Source organism: Typopeltis vanoorti, chromosome 5, assembly GCF_054136105.1.
Source record: "Typopeltis vanoorti isolate ZY-2024b chromosome 5, IOZ_Tvanoo_1.0, whole genome shotgun sequence".
Lineage (NCBI taxonomy): Eukaryota > Metazoa > Arthropoda > Arachnida > Uropygi > Thelyphonidae > Typopeltis > Typopeltis vanoorti.
Window position 1 is genome coordinate 106,763,884 of NC_143553.1, and position 23,568 is coordinate 106,787,451.

The following is a 23,568-nucleotide window of genomic DNA, read 5'->3' on the forward strand; positions in this document are numbered from 1 at the left end:
TTAGTGCACTGGATTGGAGATTGGCTGTCTGATAGGTATCAACAACTTGTGTATGGGGTAGCGATGTCAAGGAAAAGGATAGTCAATGGCAGAGTGCCTCAGGGATCTGTTTTAGGGCCATTACTGTTTAATTTGTATGTTAATGATATAGGTGAAGATTTGGATGGAGATATTCAGTTGTTTGTAGATGATGCAAAGTTGGGATGAACCATGAAGAGTAATGAAGATGTTGTGACCTTGCAGGAAGACTTGAATAAATTGAGTGATTGGGCATGGAAATGTGCATGTGAGTTCAATGTTGCAAAATGTAAGGTTTTAAATTTTGGAAAACAAAGATGGTATGCAGAATTTATGCTTTATGAGGATACATTGTTGGAGGTGGAAGAAATAAGAGATCTGGGAGTGATAGTGGATAAGGATCTGAAATTTAGGGGACACATAGCCAAAATTGTGAAGACAACACAAAGGCTTCTTGGAATGATGCGGAGGGCACTGACGTATAGAAGTAGGGAGATTCTTGTTCCGTTGTGTAAGACTTTGATTAGGCCACACTGAATTATTGTGCCCACATTTGGTCACCTGGTTTTCATGCAGAGTTGTAAATGATTGGAATGCCTTGTCTGAGAGTGTAGTGTCGGCAGGGAGTTTGAATGTGTTCAAATCATGGTATGATGAGCTGTGTGTGTGATAAAAGGACCTCCCAGATGAGTCTTTGACTCCATGAGATCTTGGGTAATAATAATAATAATGATGATAATAGGATATTAAAATAGTACTACATGAAAAAGTTAGATCATTACTAACTTCCTATCAAATTTTCCTCTAAATTAATCTATAATCTGTCAAGACTCCATATTCTCAGATCTTATATTTCTGTCTTCTAAGGTACATCTTACTGTATCAATCGACCACTAGAGCATCGTCTTCCTCCTCTTAATTCAGCCATTCCAGAAAACACTTTTTTTTGCTAATCTCTCCTACCCATTATGCTAAAGGGTACATACCACCTGAAATTAGTTCTTCTTACACATTCTTGAATGCTAACAATGTCAAGTTCTGTTGTAGTTACCATTTTCATTCCTTAATATCATCTTGACATAATCTTTTTTTTTTCTATTTGTCACATAATAAAAAAAAAAACCCTCTAGATTTTTTTTTCTTGGTTTGATTTGCTAATTTCTGCTCAAACTGTATCTTTGATTTCTTACCCAATGATTCACCCTTCTGGTCTGCTGTTTATACTTAATGAAAGAGTGACAAAATCGTTTTTCATGGGTGCAAAACTTCACGATATTAGCCACACCACCCAGATGCAAAAAAAGCTGATTCAAAGGAAATTAATGTCTTAATTGATACAAATGATTTCAGAAGCGAAAAGTATTCTATGAGAGAGGATGTAAAGGAGTTGTTAGAGATTCAAAACTGAAAAGCAAGAAGGTGAAGATTGTAAGTCTCCTACCATGCTATGATAGATAGAGGCAAACCGAGAAGAAGAAGAATATTGATGGCCAATGAGAATGCCAACCTGGTTGGCCAAGTGGTTAGCATATCCACTCTCCAGCCAAAAGACTGTGGGTTTGAATCCCACATGGGCATAGGTGTTTGTGATTGTCTGTGAAAATACCAGTGGTAGTGATCGGCAATAGATGGTAGTGGTGTGGATGATGAAAGTATCAATAGTTGTGGTTCGTTGTAGTTTGTGGACTGAGTGGTGGACACAGAGAGTTGTGGAGTAGGTTCCTCCCTTAATGAGTCTTTGGACTCCCTGGAGGTGTTGTGTAATAATAATAATCAGTCATATACAGATTGTGCAAGAGGAATGATATAGAATTTGTGGATCTATGGTCTCTGTTTCACGGAAAGAAGGATTTCTGCAATGCTGATGGACTGCATCTAAATGGTTTTGGTGTTAGGTGTCTGGAGAGAGCTTTGTTTACTCACATGCTAAAGTGCAAATTCAGAGAAACTTAAGCAGTTAGGGTGGAAGCAAGTGAGTTTGTGTGAAGGCACCAATGAAGCAAGTGAGTGTGTGTGTGTGAATGCACCAATGACCAAGTGAGGAATCTAATCTGTCAAAAATATAGAATAGAATAATGAATTCAGAGTCAAGGTAGGTCGGGGACTAAAGGTGCAGTTTCTATATACTAAAGCCAGAAGTATCACAAACAAGAGGGAATGGTTTTTGGCATTGGTTAGCGTAACCTTGCCAAAAGTTATAGGCATAAGCGAGACTTGGCTAACAGCAGATGATGTAGTTACAGGGATTGAATGAGAAGGTTTAGTATATTCAGGGAAAATAGAGAAGATAGGATTGGGGAGAAATACTGCTGAATTACAGCAGTGTTCTTCCCCAATAGTGGTGGAGGAACACCACCACCCTCCTACCTATCTCCTATTCTTTTTGGTTGAATTGCAGCCAAAAAGAATTGGAGATAGGTAGGAGGGTGGATGTTCATTTGAAGCAATCTGGTGTGAGATTAATGCCAGTAAGAGAAAATATACAGTTGGTTGTTGCTATAGACCAGGGAGTTCCACAGATGACTTGCAAGACATGAATCACCATATTAGTACAATAAGTACAGGTCGAGTGATTATTATGGGAAACTACAGCTATGGAGATAAAGACTGGAAGGAAGAAAGATCACATGGTAGGAAAGAAATAGAATTTACACACCTGCTAGAAGATAATTAATTAAGACAGCATGCATTGGAGAGGACTAGGGTTGGGAGAGTATTGGACCTAGTCATAAGATCAGAAGAGCTATCCATAACCAAGGTGACAACATTGCCTCCAATTGGTGAAAGGGACCATGAGGCCTTGACTTGAGAGATTGTAAAACATGAGGAATATTCTATCAAGAAGGGGTATTTGTGGAACTAGAAGGCAAGTGATTATAACATGCTTAGGAAGAAGTTCAATTCTGTACCATGGCATAAAAACAGCAGGGTAAAAATGACAGTAGTGCATGGGATATAGTTAAGGGTCATCCAGAGAAAGCAGTATTAAATGGTATACCTAGGGTAAGGAGGGTTAATCGAGCAGAAGTTAGATGGATGAGTATTATCATTAAGCATGAGCTGCAGAAGAAGAAGAAAAAAAAATGCTGTGCAAGGTATATAAAGAGAAATGTGACCAGTAACCTCATGAAAACAGTACAAGATCCAAGCAAGAATGGTGACCAACATGGCAAGGAAGGCAAAATCAGATTATGAGAAGAATCTAGCCAAGCAGGCCAAAGGAAATTCCAAAGAGTTCTTTTATGTGACAAGTAAGAGGAAGAATGACTGTGGAAGATTAATCTTAATTAGTGATGATGGTCATGAGGAGAGAGAAGTGGATAAAACAGTTGAGTTAGTGAGCGACCACTTTGCAAGGGTGTCCTAGTGAGATTACTGCTTTAACCTATGTGAGAGACACTAATGTGGGAACAGAGGTAGATGAACTGGAAGTTCTTAGGATATTGCAGAATTTCAATATAATTACAGATGTGAGATTAGATGGGATATCAGTTAGGGTTTTGTGAAATGCGCAAGGGAACTGGCGCTGCCTCTGACTAGGCTCTATAATTTAAGTGTCTACAGCACAACTACTGGTAGAAGTCTTTAACCCTTCAGATGGCTGTGCCGAGAACATCTACTTCCTTTCCTCTCTTCTTTCAGATTCCAGAGAGGCCTTAAGCCTCTATACATGGCATCCCTGGACCTCCAAAAGGCCTTTGATAGCATCTCCTTTCTGCTATCCTTAGAGCATTATCTGTTGCCGGAGGTCCAGAACTCTTTCTTACCTAGTGGCTCCATCTCCATCACAATAGGGGCCCATGTGACCACAATCTCCTGATGAACACCCCTGCACTGTGTTCATCGGGAGGGGGGGGGGGGTTGCCATTTCAATTGAAGAATAAATGATCTCATTATCCTTCAATTGTATCACAGATGAGTTTCTTCGCTCTCTTCCTAACCATATTGGTTACTCTCTTGGAGTAACCAATTTCTCTTGCTTCAATGCTATGGCCTTTGCTGATGACCTTATTCTCGTAGCCTCCACAAAGATAGGCTTCCAGGAACTCCTTGACCAGGCAGCTGACTTCTTTCATATTAGAGGCCTGAATATTAATGTCTGCTCATTAGCTCTTGTCCCTTCAAGTCACGACAAAAAGCTAAAGATCGAGAATATAGAGTTTTCCCTGCACGCAAGACCATTGCATGCTTTGACCATCCTAGAGGACTGGAGATACCTTAGTGTTATGTTTCACTCCAAAGGGGAGGTCTTCTGCCTTAGAGTCTGGGTTTACCATTTTGAGGTGAGCTCCTCTTAAGCCCCCGGCAAAGGCTCTTTATTCTGTTCTATTATCTCCTACTTTGATTTTACCACAAGTTAGTTCTTGGTAGGACATATGTCTCGGTACTATCCCGAATGGATGGGGTTGTTGGTTGTTTGTGTTTCTGTTAGATAATGGCTCCCATTACCATCAAACATCCCATAGCATATTTCCATGCTCGGGTGAAGGATGGCGGACTCGGGGTCCCATCACTAAGGTGATTGATTCCATGGCTCCACTTATCTAGAATAGGAAAACTTGCAGCTTCATCCTCTCCTATCTGTAGAGAGGCTTTTAATAGTCCTAATATCCAAAAGGAATTCAGACGTGTGAAGGGGTGGACCCAGTATCAGGGCGCCCAGATTGAGACAGCAAGAGATGAGTATAAGAGATGGGATCTTTGCTTTACAGTTCTGTAGACGGTGCCTCCTTAGTAGAGTCACACTTGGTACCCTCACAACATCAGTGAGTACATGACAGAACTAGATTACTTCCAGGTTTTGAGTGTATTGATTTAATAAATACTAGAATAAATGCCACTAGGGCCCCACACAGCCTGATGGGGCAGTGAAGACACTTTTAGCTGTAGGGATGGCTGCGAGACTTTGTCTCATATTTGCTGTTTCCGGACACATGGTATCCATGTGCAGAGACATGATGCTGTGATATCCATATTGACTAACCATTTTAATAACAAAGGTTGGAAGACCACAGTTGAACCACACTATACTGAAATACTATAGAACCACACAACTTCTGGTGTTAGAAAACCAGATACAGTAATGAGGAGAAATGGTGGTGTTTTGGTGATTCAGATAGTGGGTGCTGGGCACTCACCTACCTATTGCCATAAGAGCAAGGTTCAGTACTACGAGCAAAATGCTGACCTTGCCAGGCAAATAGAAAAGGAGTTTCAGTTGGCTCCTCGTCTTAACAGCACCACCGTCTCTATGAGTGCCACTATCTATAGAGACTTGTCTTTACTTGGTTTATCGAAGAATGATGTTAAAGTTATTTCTTTGAGGGCCCTGTAGGGTACACTGGTGGCATGATGTTACCATCATTTTCACATGCCCACAATACCAGCCTATTCAAATTATTCTGAAAGTACTGCATATCATCAACATTCATGATTACCCTACCTGTCTTTGCATCATCAGCAAATAGCTGTATGTCACATGTGAAATAGTTCCCAATATCATTAATGTATAGATTGAATAACAATGGACCAAGGACTGTTCTCTCAGGCACATCACTAGTTACCTTGAATCTTGCAGATTTACATTCACCTCTACTTGACTTTTTGATATCCATGTGCCAACAGTCTATAATCCAATCACATATTCCCCAATTTATACAAGTCTTTAGTGCTCTATTCTGTCAAAAACCTTAGTATAATCCAAAAATATCATGGTGCATCCATTCCCCTTGTCTAACTCAGTGGTAATATTATTATAGGATGTGAGCAAGCTGCTGAAGCATGACCTTCCCTTAATAAACCCATGCTGTTCATTGAAAGTAGAGATTCTCTGCCAATTTTTCCAAAATCTTCTACACCACTTCAGAGATACTGATTGGTCAATATTTGATTGCATAGGTCTTTGTACCATCATTGTGCAATGAGATTACCATACATTCTTTCCACTCCTGCAAAATCTCTGCTGTTCTAAGACTGAAATTATATAGCCTGGTAAAGGAATAGACAGTTCAGTTGAATGCTCTTTTAGCATCCCTGCTGATATCATCAGTCACTATTGCTGAATTCATATTCATATTGTGCAACAGCTCTAGTACTTTCTCCTCAATCACGTGTTTCCTCTTATGGTTAAGACACAGTGGTGAGTTCAATGTTGCAGATACCAGGTTGATAGCTTTTAGAAAAATGACTGCTCATTAGTTGAGTAATAACTTCTGTATCAGTCACTTACATACCATCTGCATTCAGTAGAGTTATTCCTTCAAATTCATTCCTTCTTTTATTTGCAGCATAACGACAGAATTTTTTGGGGTTGTTATTAACTTGCTGAGCCAGTTTCTTTTCATTATAAATTAAAGAAACCAAGAAATTATATACTTGGTTTAATCCTTTATCCAAGTGTAAGCAAACAAGGTCAGGACTGGGGGAAACTCGTATATAGAAGCTAATAACTTCACATCACTTGCCTTAGTATCCCATAATGCAAAGCACATATCCTTGTGGACATGTATGATGCTATGCATTATGGGAAGGGTCACTACCCAGACTGGTTTCAACCTTTATTTAGGTCTCATCAGTGGGAACTGGACCCAGACCTATGGGTCTGGGTCTGGCTACTACCACCACTTGGATGAAGGATTAAACCAAGCATAATTTCTTGGTATCTTTAATTTATAGTATAACCAAATGGTAAAACTTCCAACAAGTCTTTTTCACACTCAGACTAGTTTTCCGTACACTTCTTGCATTATGATTATAATTATCATAACTGACATCATCCTTGTGCACATGGTATTCCTTCCATATCATCTTTTTCTTACGAATCTCTTGCTTAATTCAATTACACATCCATTTCACTCCTGTATTTATTTTTCAAATTCTAGGGTAAAATTCTGATATCGCATCATTTATGCATTTTTTAAACACTTCCCACACACTGTTAATATCCTTCTTATCCAACAACTAATACCATGCAAAGATCCTACCACACTCCTCAGATCAGATGGTCATAATTTCCTGTTTTGTAGTTCAGCATGTAACCTTTTCTGAATGGAACATTCATAAACTTAGCCACTTCCCCAGATGAGTACTGCATGATCACCGTCACCAACCAGAGCAAAATAGTTACATCTTTAACTGAAACACCCTCTGATACTATAATCAATTCTAACACTCTTTGACCTCAAGTTCCTCCTGTCACATGCTGCTTGAGGAAGTTGTCCCACAACAGCTCAATAAATTCAGTTTTATTTGTCTCATGAGCTCTACCCAACCAATATTTGGATAATTCAAGTCTCCAATTATGATTACTCTTTTTGCATACATCATCTCTATTTGGTGATGTATTTCTTTATCACTAGCAACCAATCCATCAGGTCTGGTCTGTAAAAACACCCCACTAAGTATTTGATCTTGTTAGACTCCGCCTCACACCAGATGGCTTCAAACTCACTGCCACATAAAAAACTGTTACTAGTATTGAAGTTGTAGGTCTCAACTGTAACTGGATTCAAGTCATGAAATATTATCAGCAACATGCCCCCCCTCCTCTCCTATCCTGTCTATCCATTATAAAATTACTGCGACCTTTGCACTTGATGCTAGTTAGTATGTTTCATTCTGATAGCCAAGTCTTACTAATGCCTACAACCTGATGTTTCAACATATTAACCAAGGCAACAAACTCTACTCCTTTGTTTCTGATACTCATAGCATTTGGCAATAAGTTAGCTGCATGTTCTTTTGTATACTCTTGTGTGTGGTTTGCATGAAACAGTTCAACAACTTGCAGATCTCTGTTCTTATCTAGTTCCTCACTTATGCAGACATCTTTATACACTTTTACGGCTATTATAGCCTGTTTTTGTTTAGGAGTGTCCCTTATTTTAAATACATTGGCTTTTTTATTCAAGGAAAATTTTTAGGGCATTGTAAGTGTATTTTAAAGGAAATTATATCGGAATAATTCAGGAAGAAAATTTTGTACATACCTTGTTTAGATGTTGGGATGACTTCATTCTCCATATTTCTGTTGTTAGGCTGTTAAAAAAGAGGGGGAGGAACATGGGGGGGAAGTGTTTGATGCAGGGCGGAAAGAATAATTTTGAAAAACCCAGGTTTTTTTCAAAAATAATATATTATCATTATTATTCAGGCCTCCATGGAGTCAAAAGACTCAAAGTGGGAGGTCCTTCCTAAGAAATACAAAGTCTATCAAGACTCATCAAGGGGAGGTTCCCCCCCCCCCCCAAGAAACACAAAGTCTATCGTACCACTCCTTAAATTCATTGACCGTTCTCACTCTCACCACTCCATCAGGCAATGCATTCCATGGTTCAACCAACCTCCATCCAATGTGTATATATATATACACACACACATATATATATAATTTTATACTTAAGGGTGCTTCTTTGGGGAAGGGTTTTTATGGAAAAACTGGGGTGGGGGGGAGAGCTTTCCCTCTTTACACATGTTTGATAGGTCTGAACCAGATAAACAGAATAGTTCTCTCTTAATAATCATTTCAATATAATAATAACCATTCCTATTATTAACACAGTTATCTAACTAACATTGTCACTCTTACACAGAGATTCTTCTGATTCTTCTTCCCATCAGAATTCAGTTTACCTGACTCTGTGTTAGGTCTCATATCAATTAATAATTTTGCAAGACTCCTGATGCCAAACACATTCAAATGTAGGCTGTCCCTCGAATACAAAGCCAATCTTCCCTCAGACTCAACTCCTCACATCCAAAAATTTGGATCCATTCCTTCCACACAACCTATGTATCAAATCATTTCCAATCATATCTAGGTAGTATACTATTGACTTTCTCATTCTTCACTCTCGCTTCTTCCAACAACCTTTTCACATCCTCTCTCATATTGGTTTATTCACTAGTTAACTCATCAGTACATATTAGAATTATGACCCCTTTCTTTTCTGTTTTTCAATTGCTTGCGTTATATATGTAATTGTTGCTCCAGGAAAACTCCAATGGCATGTTTTATGATAGAGTCATCATTCCAAATAACATCCTTCTTTTTCCAATCAACTTTACTTACCACATTTTCATTATTATTTACCTGATTCTGTCCTTTGTTTTCTATTTTGCTGCTGAACGTTTTTATTCTTCCCTGTGTTCCTCTAACGGTTGCTCAACTTTCTGTAATTCCCTCATCATCTGTCTAATAATCCGCTTTAACTTAGAGATTTCAGAAGTGAAATTATTTTCAATATCATCTTCAATATCATCTTTGGTGGAGAAAATATTCTTGATCACTACTTCATTGTTCTAGTTAGCATTCTGTTTCTTCAGCATTTTTGGCATAATTTTACAGCTGTATTTAATAATACAATATCACAATAAAAATGTTATAAAGACACTAAATGCTCTAAAAACTAAAAAATCTACTCTAATACAATATAAAACACTAATTTTCTAAGGAAAAAAACACAATAAAACAGATAAAAATGACCGATTGTACACAATCGATAAATTACACTAACCACTCACAATATAATGTTGATATAATAATCCACACACATGTATGAGCGAACACCGATAAGAACAAATCAGTGAATGTTTTTAAAATGCCATACTGTTGGACTGGATGATGATGTGATTTGTTTATGTAGGTATCTTCCTGGGTGTGTTGGCTTTCTGTAAATGGAAAAAGATAGTGATCTATCTAAAAGGCAGGTGACTAATGTGTCAAAAAATGGTAAACAGTTATTACATTCTTTTTCTACTGTGAAGTGGATTTTGGAGTGTTAACTGTTTAGGTAGATGACAAACGCATCCAAAGTGTCTTGTCCATGGGGCCAAATGGCAAACTTGGCAGCAGGGGGTGGCCTCTTGTGGGAAAGGGTACTTGGAAGGGTAGCGGTGAGCTCAGTTTAGTTTAGAGGGGATGCTGGGTATAGAAATAGTGGCATTTTTATGCTTTTTAATAATGCCAGCAGAATCCAGAATAAAGGAGAGGAATTGGTGGTGTTGATAGCATCAGCCTGGCCAAAGATTATTGGGATCACTGAGACATGGTGGACAGAAGAGGATATAATAACAGGAATAGAAGAAGATGGGTACAGCATTTTTCGGCAGGATAGAAAGGAAAGCGTAGTTATGGAGTACTGTTTATGATAAGTGATGACTTGTGTCCTCTAAGAGTGGAGGCCTTGGAAGGCAGTGACACTAATGATTTTGAAAGCATATGGTGTAAGGTAGAGATAGGCAAGACAGGATATTTAGTGGGGTGTTGCTACAGACCAAGGAGCACAGACGGTGGGGACCAGGAGATGTTTAGACAGTTGATCTTGGCAAGTGCAAGAAGAATGATTGTTATGGGAGATTTTAACTACAACAGTATAAATTGGGGACAGGAATATGAAATGTAGCAATAAGTGAATGGAATTTCTAGAATTCTTGAGGGACAAATATCTTATGCAACATATAATAGAGGGAACATGAGGTTCAAGAGTTTTGGATTTGGTTATAGCATCAAAAGAGTTGATAATAACTGAGATGTCATCTCTCCCACCAGTTGGAGAGTGTGACCATGTGGTTTTGACTTGGAAGATGAATAGACATGAAGCAGTATCAAGGAGATGGGAACATATGTGGAATTATAAGGCAGGTGATTATAATAGTCTTAGACATCAACTTGGGGAAGTTTCATGGAGGGAGGAATTGGAAAGCCGGGATATCATTAATGGTTGGGAAATTGTGAAGGAATATTTGTTAGCAGCAATAGTAAGCTGTATTCCACAAATGAAGAAGAGGACACAATTTTTTGTAAAGTGGATGACAAACAGTATTAAACAGGAGCTGCATGTGAAAAAGAGGCTACGGAAGAGATATAAGAAGACAGGTGAAGAGAAGATGCATAAAGAATATAAGACACAGGCCAGGAGAGTGACTAGTATAGTAGGGAAAGCGAAACTGGAATATGAGAAGAGATTGGCCCTAAGGGCAGTTTCAAGGAGGCAGAGGGTTACAAGTGGGGTTCCACAGGGCTCAGTACCGGGACCTATATTGTTTAACCTTTATATCAATGACATTGTCAGTGGATTGCATTGGGATATTCAGTTGTTTGCAGATGATGTGAATCTGAGAAGGGTTATTAGTAATAGTGCAGATATGGTAGTCATGCAAGAGGATCCCGAATAAGCTAGACAGATGGGCAAATGAATGGGGTCAGTTTAATGCAGCAAAATGTAAGTTCTTGAGGTTTGGGACACATCGATGGGATGCTGCATACTCTATTGGAGGAGATATACTGGAAGAAGTAGGGGAGACAAGCGATCTGGGGTTGATGATTGATAGAAACCTGAAATTCAGGGCACATATTGCAAAGGTGATGAAGGTAACACAGAGGATTTCTGCAATAATGAGAAGGATGCTGACCTGCAGAGATAAGAGCATTATCATTCCATTGTATAAGACCCTGATCAGCCCACACTTAGACTATTGTTCTCAGATTTGGTCCCCAGGATTTGAAGGGGATAAATTAACTGTGGAAAGGGTGCAAAGGTGGATAGCAAATATGGTTTTAGGACTGTACAATGTTAGTTATGAGGATCGGCTGATGGAATGAGGACTGCAGAGTTTGGTGGATAGAAGTAGAAGGAGAGGTGATATGATTGAGACTTTTAATCAGTTGAGAGGTGGTTACAGGGTTGATACTAGGGAGTTCTTTCACTTGGTTGAACAGTGGGAGGGAGTGATGACAAGGGGCCATCCCTGGAAGTTAAGAAAGGAAACTGTGCACAAGAGGGTGAGGAGTAGTTTCTTTGAATGGAGGGTAGTTGAACCATGGAATGCATTGCCTGATAGAGTGGTGAGAGCGAGAATGGTCAATGAGTTTAAGGAGTGGTATGATAGAATTTGTGTTTCCTAGGAGGGATCTCCCTCGATGTCTTGATAGACTTGGGTTTCCTAGGAAGGACATCCCGTGATAAGTCTTTTGACTACTTGGAGGCCTAAATAATAATAATAATAATATAAATCTACATAGCATAACCAAACTAGTGGCTTGTATGTAGCTGTGGTAAGTAATTTGTTTTCAAAGTGTTCCATGTAAAAGTTTACTAAAGGGGAGAGGGGGGGGGGAAACCCATAGCAGTACCATTAATCCGTTCGTAGATTTTTCCTCCCCATGTAAAGTAACCTGCATACATAGTAAATTTGAATAATTCAAAAATATCAGGGGAAAATTTAGACTTGATGAAATCCAGAGTGTCTATAAGTAGTACATTGGTAAATAAAGAGCTGGCATAAAAAATAACCATTATGTCTGAAGTTTTTTAGGATACAATTTTTAACTAGTGTTTTTAAATGGACTGCATTTTTTACAAAAGTAGAGGAGTAGCCAGTAAGAGGAGCATGCGACTTGGCTAACACTGTTGGGTGAATTTATACGTGAGACTATCTATACCATCAGCTATGGGACGTAGGGGGTTATTAGGTTTGATAATATTTTTTTATGGTGATTTCTTTGGGACAGGAAGTCAGTCTTTTTAGTCATTTTTGAATTTTTTTCTCTAGAGACATAGTGAGGTCTCTAGAGACCCCACTAGAAAAAGAATCTAATGTTTACCATTTCTTGACACATTAGTCGCCGGCCTTTCAGATGGATTACTATCTTTTTCCATTTACAGAAAGCCAACACACACACACACACACAGAAAGACACCTGCATAAACAATCACATCATTATCCAGTCCAACAGTATGGCATTTTAAAAACACTCACACACAGAGCCAGAGACATTTGTTCTAATAATACAGCTCTGACCACAGAACTCAATTATCTGCACCATACGTTCTTAGCCAATGGCTACAATCCCTACAAAATAGATAAAATACTACACAGCCCCATTACTCCTCCCTCCCCTAATATACAGGAACACAATCATTACCATCTGTATTCCCTATGTTAGAGGTACATCTGAAAAGACAGCCAAAGTACTGATGAAAACATGGTCTTCGCACCACTTTCAAACCGCATGTAAAACTAGCAACTCTGATCTGCTTGCCTAAGGATAAATTTCACCCTTTAGCACAGCAGTGTATGAAGTTCCCTGTGACTGTGATTGGCCTAGTATGGACAAACAGGAAGATCAGTTAACATCTGCCTGGTAGAACATAAAAAATACATTTGCTAATATTACTATGGCAAGCTGGCAGACCATGCTTTGGACACTCCTTCACACAGGATTAGATGGAAGAAACAAATGTGCTATTTAGGAGTTGTTACAGATCTGAAAGACTATTTTTTGAGTCAGCAATGGCTTTGAAGAATTCTCCTAACCTGAACAAGTATGGTTGCATTAATTTGCCAAAAATTTGGGAGACCGTATGCTAAGAGCAACTCCCACATAGCTGTAATGATTTTTTTTCCCAAAATTAGAGGGCATCATGAATAGGACTTTAGATCTATTGTGCACTGCAATTTTATTGTTTTACTTACTCACTGTTGTGTGTACAAGAGGGTTGTGCTCTGATGATGCTGATTTGAATTTCAGCAAAATATAAGCAGTTAATAAAACATCTTTTGATTAAATTGTTTTTGGTGTTGTTAATATTGTTAAAAACTTAAGTCACGAATAACTGTCAACACCTAAGCTTATATGTTAGAGAAAGTTTCTGAAGAGACAAATTTGTCATGGAGTTCATGCCAGCAAATTTTAACAGAAAATTTGCGAATTAAATGTGTGTTTGCTAAATTTGTGCCTCATTTGCTTATAGAGGATAAAAAATAATCTCTCTCTCTCTCTCTCTCTCCCCATGTAACTTTTTTTTTTATTTCCATGGATAAAAAAAACTATGAAAGGACAGCAATTCACTGATGTGGATGAAATGAAAGAAAAGTTGCTGGAGACCATAAATGGTATTCCAGTTGAACAGTTCCAGTACTTTGAAGAAGAATAGAATATGATATCATAAACTTTAATAAAAAATTAAAAAAATATATTTTTTGGTTATTTTGAGGTATCCCCTCATATGTGCTTTCTCAATGTCTTCATATGGCTAGCCACAACAACTCACTTCATTATCACTCTCACTAACAAAAAGGAAAGTGCAAAAATCTCACTTGCGGTCACATCCCTTGAAGAAATGATCAGATCTAAATCTCACAATCCTCGTGTTCCCTCCCCTCCTTTATATACTGCTTAAGTCTTTCAAGAACTCAAGAAATTCATTTTTCTTATTCTCAATTGTCATCTCTTCATTCCAGTCTATACTCTCCTAATTAAAATCAACCATAAGGATCATCCTTCTCTTCTTCACTATCCAAAGTTATTTACATTTGTTCATCACCACTCTCCACATTTCCTGGCCTATAGCAACATCCAATTAAATACCTCTTCCTTTCAATCCCCACTTCACATTCTTGAACATACTTTTATTTCTTTCAAATTCACAATTATTGCAAATGCATCATGACCACTGCATGTGGTTGTCAAATCACTTGAATGACTCAGTTAGTGGGTTGAATTTCGATTATTCTCTAGAAGGAGGAAGAAATGATTAGTAACTTCCAATTCACTGTTTGAATTTTCTGGAACATCAGATCTGTTACTTAGATTTTTTCAGAAACTGGTGCAGAATCTTTCTTGTTTTCACAAAAGCTTCCAAAAATCAACAGATCTTTAGAACTCACTGCAACTCTTTGCTCATTTTGCTGCTTTTTTAATTTGTTGTGATCATCTTTGTAACAAATAGCAAAGTACCCAAACTGATGAACACAAAAAAACTGTTGAACTATTAAATCATTAATCACTTATTTGACTGTCTCAACTGGGAAGTGCAATGCAGAGCCAAGCAAATGTTATGGCCTTACAGGAAGAATTGCATAGATTGCAATAATAGGAAGGTGAGTGTAACTATCAGTTCAATATTGCAAAGTGTAAGGTTTTGAAATATGGTAAGCAACAATGGAATGCAAAGTATGCACTTGGTGGGGAAACTTTAATGGAGATAGAGAAGATGAAAGAGCTAGGAGTTGTGGAGGACAAAGAACTGAAATTTAGGGGCCACACTGCATAAGTTGTGAAGATGTCACATTGGATAAGGTCAATGGTGTAGAGCAGTGCTTCCCAAACTTCTGGGTGTCAGGGCCCCCTTTGCAAAAATTAAAATATTTCACGGCCCCCCTCGAAAAAAATCGTAATAGAGAGATATATTATTATAATATTTATTGTATTTATATTTATATTCAATACAAAACATACACAGTGAATATTGCAAAAATCAAATGCATATATTACATTTTTTGCCTCTTACCGTTTGGTTCTGAAGACGATGCGGGCTGTTCTGGTAAAATATGAAATACTGTCCTTTTTTAGGAGTGTTTCTGCTTCTTCTGATTGTTTGTGGGATTTTTTTTATCAGCCACTTATCCATCTCAGGGTTACATTTTTTAACGTAGAATAGATCAAATAATATCACCACTTACCGATACTGGCACACCACAGACTGATAACATGAAATTAGTGAATATTACCTGAATAAGGGAATCCCTGGACCAAGAACATTTTTCTCTTTTGTGACTTTTCTCCCTTTATGGTAATTAAGCCTAACGCGAAACAGACAGTAAAGACATGTTATTAAAATGTGCATATGATTGGTGCAGTATTAACAAAAGATTTTTCTCTTTTGTGACTTTTCTCCCTTTACGGTAATTAAGCCTAATACGAAACAGACAGTAAAGGCATGTTATTAAAACGTGCATATGATTGGTGCATTATTAACAAAAGATCGCGCAACTGAAAGATAAAAGCATAGCTGACAATTGAGTTGAAATGCTTACTCTCTTCAACCAAATTCCACATGTGAAACTGCCATAACATTCATTATATATATATATATATATATATATATATTACTTAGTTTTAACACTTTTACGAATTTTAACACGTTTGGTTGAATTTTATTGCTGCCTTGGGATATCGAACTCACACACATCTAATTAATAACAATAGTTTTTAGTTAGATACTGTGTTTGCCCATGCAACATATGGTTTTGTTTCAGTCTATACAGCATAGTTTCTGTATGAGGGGACAAGTGATTCATTAATTAGTGTGTTTTTATCCCAGTTGTCTCTAATTGCACTATTTGTTGAGAAATATATAACACAGACTTCTCATACCTTATTCACTGGCATAATAAAACTACTTGTTTTTATTGCCTCTGCAATATAGTGGCAATCGGGGGAGTGAGTGTTGTTTACCACTGCAAGGAGTTACTATCTCCCCCACATGAACTTGTTTAAGCTTTTTTTCATGTGTGAAGTATATGTGAAACTTTTATTGGTAGAAAACTAGCTCGGATGACAGTGATAATATAAAACGAGTTTTGATATGTATATAAAGTCAATATCAACAGTCCCTGATTGATAAAAGGGACTGTTGACAGGAAGATTTGGAACTTCCCTGGAGAGTATTCGAAGTAAATACAGTTAACCACTGCTTTGAAATGAAACATATGAATAAGCAATATTTACTAATATTCATTAAGCGCCGAAATACCTAGGAAGCAAAGTTTTTGAACCAACACCAATGTGTGAATTTTTCCATTAAAATATAAAAAATAACAAAAAAGAAATAATAAATAATAAAAGTTAAATACGTTTCTTTTAAAATAAAAAAAATCTACTTAGTCTTAAAACGTTTTAAATTTGTTTTCATTATTTCGCGGCCCCCCTCAACAAAACCTACGTCCCTCAAGGGGGCCGTGGCCCACAGTTTGGGAAGCACTGGTGTAGAGGACCCTGACATGCAGAAAATAAAGAGATTATAATGTCATTGTATTAGACCTTGATCAGGCCTCATATAAATTATTGTGCACAGATTTGGTCATACTTGGTTTTCATGGTGATGATGATATGTTATAAAGCGTCCAGAGAAGATTCACAATCTGTCTTTGGAATGTGAAATATGAAGACAGATTGAAAGAATGCAAATTGCAAAGCCTCGCAATAGGAAGAGGAGGGGAAGATATGACTGAGACATATAAGGTAGTCAGGGGTTTTTATCAGGTTGACATAGAAGGAATTTTTTATAGAATGGGGGGGGGGTAGAATAAGCAGCCATCCCTGAAACTGTATAATGAGGGTGTGAGGAGCAGGTTCTTTACATGGAAGGTGGTTGGTGAGTGAAATGTATTGCCTGAGTGTGTTTTGAATGTAGACACATTGAATCAGTTTAAGGCACAGTTAGATGAACTTTGTGTGTGTGATAGTGTGTCCCTCCCATGATGATGAGTCTCTGACTCCATGGAAGTCAGATGTTAATAATAATAATAATAATAATAATAATAATAATAATAATAATAATCATTCTTCCTGTCCTCTGAAGTAAGGACAGCAAACAGCAAATATCTCATAATTCCCAAATGGACAAATGAAAAAAAAAAAAAAAAAAAATTGTCCTCTGAATTGCAGCACTGAGGGTAATCCTCCTCCCAAATTATGCCACTGATGAAGTTTTGAAAGAAAAATATTACATAGATGTACATACCTGAAGAGATTGTTATGAAAGTGATTATAACTGGCGTAGTTTATTATAGCTCCTCCACCAAGACTAAGGGAAAAAAATACCTGCATAGCTGCATCTTGCCATAGCTAAAAATTAATGAGTTCATTTTAATAATGAATTTTAAAAATTGATTTGACAGAATCACAAAGTGAATATTTTTTTGCTGCAGTTATTGAATTACTGTATGATAAAAATGTTAATACTTATATTACATATAAATGGTTGCAGTTGCCAGTTCACCAGTGCTAAGTGCAGGTGTTGGAGTTTAAAAAGATATATGTTCCAATTTTATTTGAATAAAATATAATAAATATCTAGCAATCAGGCAAAAACATCTTCAAAGTTTTCAGACCATAAAAATTGTTTATGTCCTGAAACTTTAAAAGTAACTCCCTGTAGGGAGTGACAAAGCCATTTTAGTCCTATCTAACTTTTGGAGACTGAAGGGAAGGGTGCAGCTCAATCTGTACCAGTAGCCAATCAGAGATAGCTAGCCCAAGACTATTACTAATTATACATTATATAATTATACATTATACATTACTAATTATACAGTGAAGAGAAACAGACAATTGCTGCCATCTCATGGTCCCTAACCCTAATGCAGTATATAGTTGACTCTTGAACAATGTGGGCATTAGGGGCACTGATCTCCCACATTGTTCAGAAATCTGTGTACAACTTTTGACTCCTCAAAATCTTAACTACTAACAGCCTACTGTTGAGCGGAAATCTTACCGATAACATAAACAGTTGATTAACACATATTTTATATGGTATATATGTATGTATATTATATTCTTATAATAATGTTAGCTAGAGAAAAAATGTTATTTAAGAAAATCATAAGGAAGTAAAATACATTTACAGTACTGTCTGTACTGTATTTATTGATACTCTAAGTTTACATCATCTGTTTATAAGATGAATCATACGTCTGTCAGTACCTATATCAATATTGTGTTATATGATATGAAACACTGTAGATGTTATACATATTACTAAGACTAGCATCAAAAATGCAAAGATAATGTGAAAAAGAAATTATTCACATTTATTTACAGGTATAACGATTCATGAATGGATAACGAAGAGGCCGCAATATGATTGCTTTATGGTAGCCTAGTAATCAATACGATCGCTTTGCAGTAGTCTAACCTATACACTAATGAATGAATCACTATGAAAATTTTATTTTATGTTAATTAAGTAATTAATGACAGTTAATTTTATGCATTTATAATTTAACATAGCATCTTTACGTTTCTTTACGTTTCTCTCAACTGCAAATGGTGACATATAAGGTCTGTAAGTGTTTTTGTGTGTACATTTTGATAAATTTTAACTTTTTATAATAATTTGTGTATAATTATGATAGTAAATGATGAAATAGACTAGTATCTACATATAATTTATGCATTCATAGCATATCTAACTTTTTCTTAATTTTTTCGATATTCTAAGCTACACAGTTTGTCTGTGAGATGAAATATCCACTTGCCTATGTTTGAGATTGACTAACTTCAGAACAAATGAAAGAAAGGATGACAAAAAGTTCTGCTAGTCAGCAAGTAGATTCAAATTCTGAATAGCTTTTTTCCAGATGGCTTAGCACTATGGATGCAAACACCACTTCCATAGAGTTATACAGGCCTTACTTTTAAAGTAAAAAAAAAAAGTAGCCAAAAAGCTTACAAGGTTTCATAACCTTCAAAATGAGTTGCCTTGCTATTTGTACCATTATACACATGATCTTCAAAGAGTCTATATAAATGCATTAAATTATTTGATTAATGGATTTCACTAGGATGGTAGCTGTTTTAAATTACAATTCTCATCAGAGACCACCTTATTGTTGCTATGACTATGCATGTGTTCGTCATGTGCTGAATGGAACTAAAATCAGTTTTCCAACCAAAGGAAGCAGTTATAGTTCGCCCACCGTTTCCAGGTCCCTGCTTCGCGTCTTTCCAAGAATAGTTGATTCATGCTGAAGGGTAGAAAAAAATGAAGGACGTCCGAATTGGTCGCCAACACTCGAAATCAAGTGCTTTATAGGTAAAATTTTCCAACTGTTATACAAGCAACATAGTTAACTACAATAATCGTAAAAGAGAAGTTAATTTTCCGACCAGTAATAATAAACAACTCATCCCACTATACGGACTGATTACCCTATTATCGGAATGGATTCTTCTTTTTCTGAGATGCGCAGAAGTGTCGAGGGACCTCAAATCGGTGGGCGAACCATATCTTCCGAGTGTGTTACAGAGTTGTCCTCAATGACCAGGTAAAAATTTAGACTATGTACAGCAGTGCATTTCTGAAATTTAACTTTAACTTTTTGTAAATTGTAATTAATTAAGAAAAAAGCAAAAACTTCATTATGTCATTAGAACCTTATTTAAAGAAAGGATACTAAATATCAGTTATTAATTTTTTACCAACTATTAAACCATGTTTGTGCTTTGAAAATTTTAAATTTTCAACAGTAACTGATAGTTTTCTAGGTTTCCTAACTTTGGCATGAGTCACCTAGAAAATGCACTACTAAAAAAGTCACAGTCTCCAAAAAATCTTTACAATAACCTTTTGGTATTATTTTAAAAAAGGTTCACTAGCCTGACAGAAGTTTTAAACTGTTGATTCTTACCAACAATTTGTAGAAGGCAGAATTCATATAGCAAACAACATTAGACTTGTTTTTAGCAAAAAAAATACTTCTGAGCTTTAACAATCACTGTAAAAAATCTGTCACCCTTTCCACTCAAGCCAGAACCTATCAGCATACTCAGTGGTGCTGAATACCTACTGAAGAAATTATAGTACATGCTGAAAGAGGGATTTACAGTCTTCCCACCCACATAGCAAACAACATCAGACTAAATGTAATGAATGTCTTTACACAAGCAAAACTGCTAATAAGCAACATCCCTTTATCAGGAATTAGAAGCATTACTACATCGCACAAAAGAATTATAATTATGAAAGAAGATAAGGAAAATGCCACAGTAACTCTTAACCAACAAGCACATGCAAACTTACTCTCTGCTTAAGGCTTTAGGAACACTCCACCTTCCACACTTTGGACTATGATCTTACCAACACACACAAATCAGAACTCTCCATAGGCTCCTTAAAACAGTCACATCTTGACTTGTGGAAAACACAATTAAACTTGACAATTCCAGACCCTTCTTCCTTCCATGTCCTGGATATATGGGCTACCAAAAATTCACAAACAGAATGTGCATTATTCCTAATTGTAGATGGCATTGATTCACCCGTATACAAACTAGCTACACATTTAGTAAGATTGCTTACCCAGTATACTGGCAACAACACCACTTCACACATAAAAACTTTGTCCATTTTAAGGCCAGTATAGAAATATCACACTCCAACACAATGACATAATGGTCAGTTTCAATATCTTCTCTCTATTCGCCAATGTTCTGTTAAGGTACTAGACCTTATCCAAAAACAATTCCCCCCTCTGATATCTCAGCCTTGTTTAAACCTGAATTTGAACTATTTTGTGCAGCAAGGAAAATTCCATAAACAATAAAGAGGGCAGCCATCATGGAGTTGCCAACTTCTCCCCCCCCCCCCCCAGCAAACTACTTCATGGAAGCCTATGAAGAAAAAGTCTTAACCTCTGCTTTACCTACAGTTTGGCTTCAATGATGTATTCTCCATTTGGCTATTACAGCTCCAAGGCTCCTAATAACCAGCTCACTAAGATCCAGTTTGGGGCATGGTAAAAAGAAAACAACAGCAGCCTCCTCTTTCTAAGATTATACACCAACCTTATGATTCTCTATTTACAGAACCCCCCCACCACACACACACACACACACACAGGCAGATACTTACACCAACAGTAGGGAATTATTAAAACCCTGTACAACAGGACAAAATTGGTTGATTAGCTCCAATCAATAGTAATGCCCTCACCACTTGAACACATTCACATCTTCTTAGCCAACAACTACAATCCCTATCAAATCCAAAGAATATTAAAATCCAGAGACCACATCCCCCCCCCCCAAAAAAAAGAGAGACTACACCAAATCTATTACCATCCCATATATCCATGGTATTTCAGAAAAACTAATAATAATCCTCAAAAGATATAACCTTGTAACTAATTACAGACCATATAAAAAATTGAAATCCTTAGCCACTCTTCCAAAAACCAGTCACACTCCTCCACCTGTGAGGTGTCTACCAGGCACCATGCAGCTATAAGTTGCCTTAATATGGCCAAATAGTTAGGACAACCAATGTTAGAATTGCCGAAATACAAAGACTACATCTAATTCCACCAGGGCTTGCTGACCATCCCTTGTACACACACCATAAGATATGATGTAAAAACGCCACCTTATTATGATAGACTTTTCTTAGAATTTGCCTCAACCTTAAGGAACTACCCAAACCTAAAAAGAAATGGTTGTATGAAACTCCTTCAAATCTGGAAAGTACTCATCCTTAAAACTTCAGCCCAACAGCTAAGTATACCCAATCCCCTAGAGGGCACTGAAATTTAAGTTTTTAGACTTGCCTTTGTTGTTCTACTTCAGTCATACTTAACTTATGTAGTGCCTATGTGCACATATCAGGTTGTTCTTTGTATACAGGCTACATTTGTATTCTCCATTTGGCTATTACAGCCAAATTTGATACTCCTGTGTCTATTCATCTTCCAAGTCAAAACCACATGGTCATCTCTCTCTCTCTAACTGGTGGGTGAGATGTCATTTCAGTTATTATCAACTCTTCTGATGCTATGACCAAATCCAAAACTCTTGAACCTCTTGTTCCCTCTATTACATGTTGCCTAAGACATTTATTCCTCATTTATTGCCTCAACAAATTTGGGGCAGTCGCATATAACCAAATTTGTTGAGGTTTGGAGAGTTTCTTAGGGCAGAGGCTGATTCCATAAATAGTCTTTTGAATTTGTATTTGCTACGGTGTATTACTGTAGCTTTCTTTCACCGTATTCTGTGGCATGTATCCAGAGCATGGTCTACAAGACCAGAATGGCTGTACTTGTGAAAACGAATGTAGTCCTTGTGTTCAGAAATTCTGATATTCGCTGTCCTGCCTGTTTGGCCAAAGTAGGACAACTTACAACTGCAAGGGACCTGATATACACCAGGTAGATCTAGGGGAAGTGGTTGGTCTTTGGTGGAATGGATAAGGGATGCCAATTTTCTGTAAAGCCTGTAACAGGAGGTCAGGTCATGTTTTTTTAAAATTTTGGAAATTTTTTCCGAGGTACCCTGGATGTAGAGAATGATGATGGATTTAGAGTAATCCTTGTTGTGGAGGAGGGGGGGGGGGGGGGGGGCTGTGGTTTGTAGGTTTTAATATATTTCGGATTTTTTTTGGGGGGGGGAGATAGCCATTGGCTGAGAAAGTGTTGAGGATGTGATTTAGTTCAGTGTTTAGGGCCATGTCGTTAGAACAGATTAGTTTAGCCCTATTGTTGGAAAATCTAAATCTGAAGTACTTGGGCAGTTAGTTACGCAAGGTTTTAATAATCGGAAGAAAGTCATTGAAAAATTTAATAATCATCAAAAACCAAAATATCATATAACGGATGTTATGACTTATGAAAGGCTAAACAATATTTGAGATGGAAAATGTATTCCAATCAATCGACAAATTGATGTAGATAGTGCATCACAAGTTACAGTTAATCGGAAATGATTAGAGCTGATTATAAAAACAGTAATTTTATGTGGTCGGCAAAATATATTGGGGAATTGAATATAGGAGAAGACAGGTGACTGCTGGTGTATTTCAGGGCTCAGTCTGTTGCTATTTTATTTGTATATCAATGATGCAGGGATTATATTGTATTGACTTACACTAAAGCAGGTTATATTACAATATCATGAAATTCCATGCTAGCTGGGATGTTGCTTAGTTAAATAAAGCCTCTCCTGTTGTTTTCATCAGGGAACCATGGTAAACTGAAAAGTTAACCACT

General features: G+C 37.1%; 1 protein-coding gene across 5 annotated transcripts in view; it reads right to left on the reverse strand.

Moving 5' to 3' along the window:
- Window positions 1-23,568, reverse strand: part of LOC150106709 (sodium- and chloride-dependent glycine transporter 2-like) — a 626,004-nt gene that overhangs the window by 312,000 nt on the left and 290,436 nt on the right. For all 5 annotated transcript variants that reach the window (XM_090393293.1, XM_090393295.1, XM_090393296.1 and 2 more), the window contains one exon: window positions 17,547-17,650. In XM_090393293.1, the coding sequence (XP_090249419.1) occupies window positions 17,547-17,650 (104 nt within the window). The remainder of the gene's footprint in view (window positions 1-17,546; window positions 17,651-23,568) is intronic.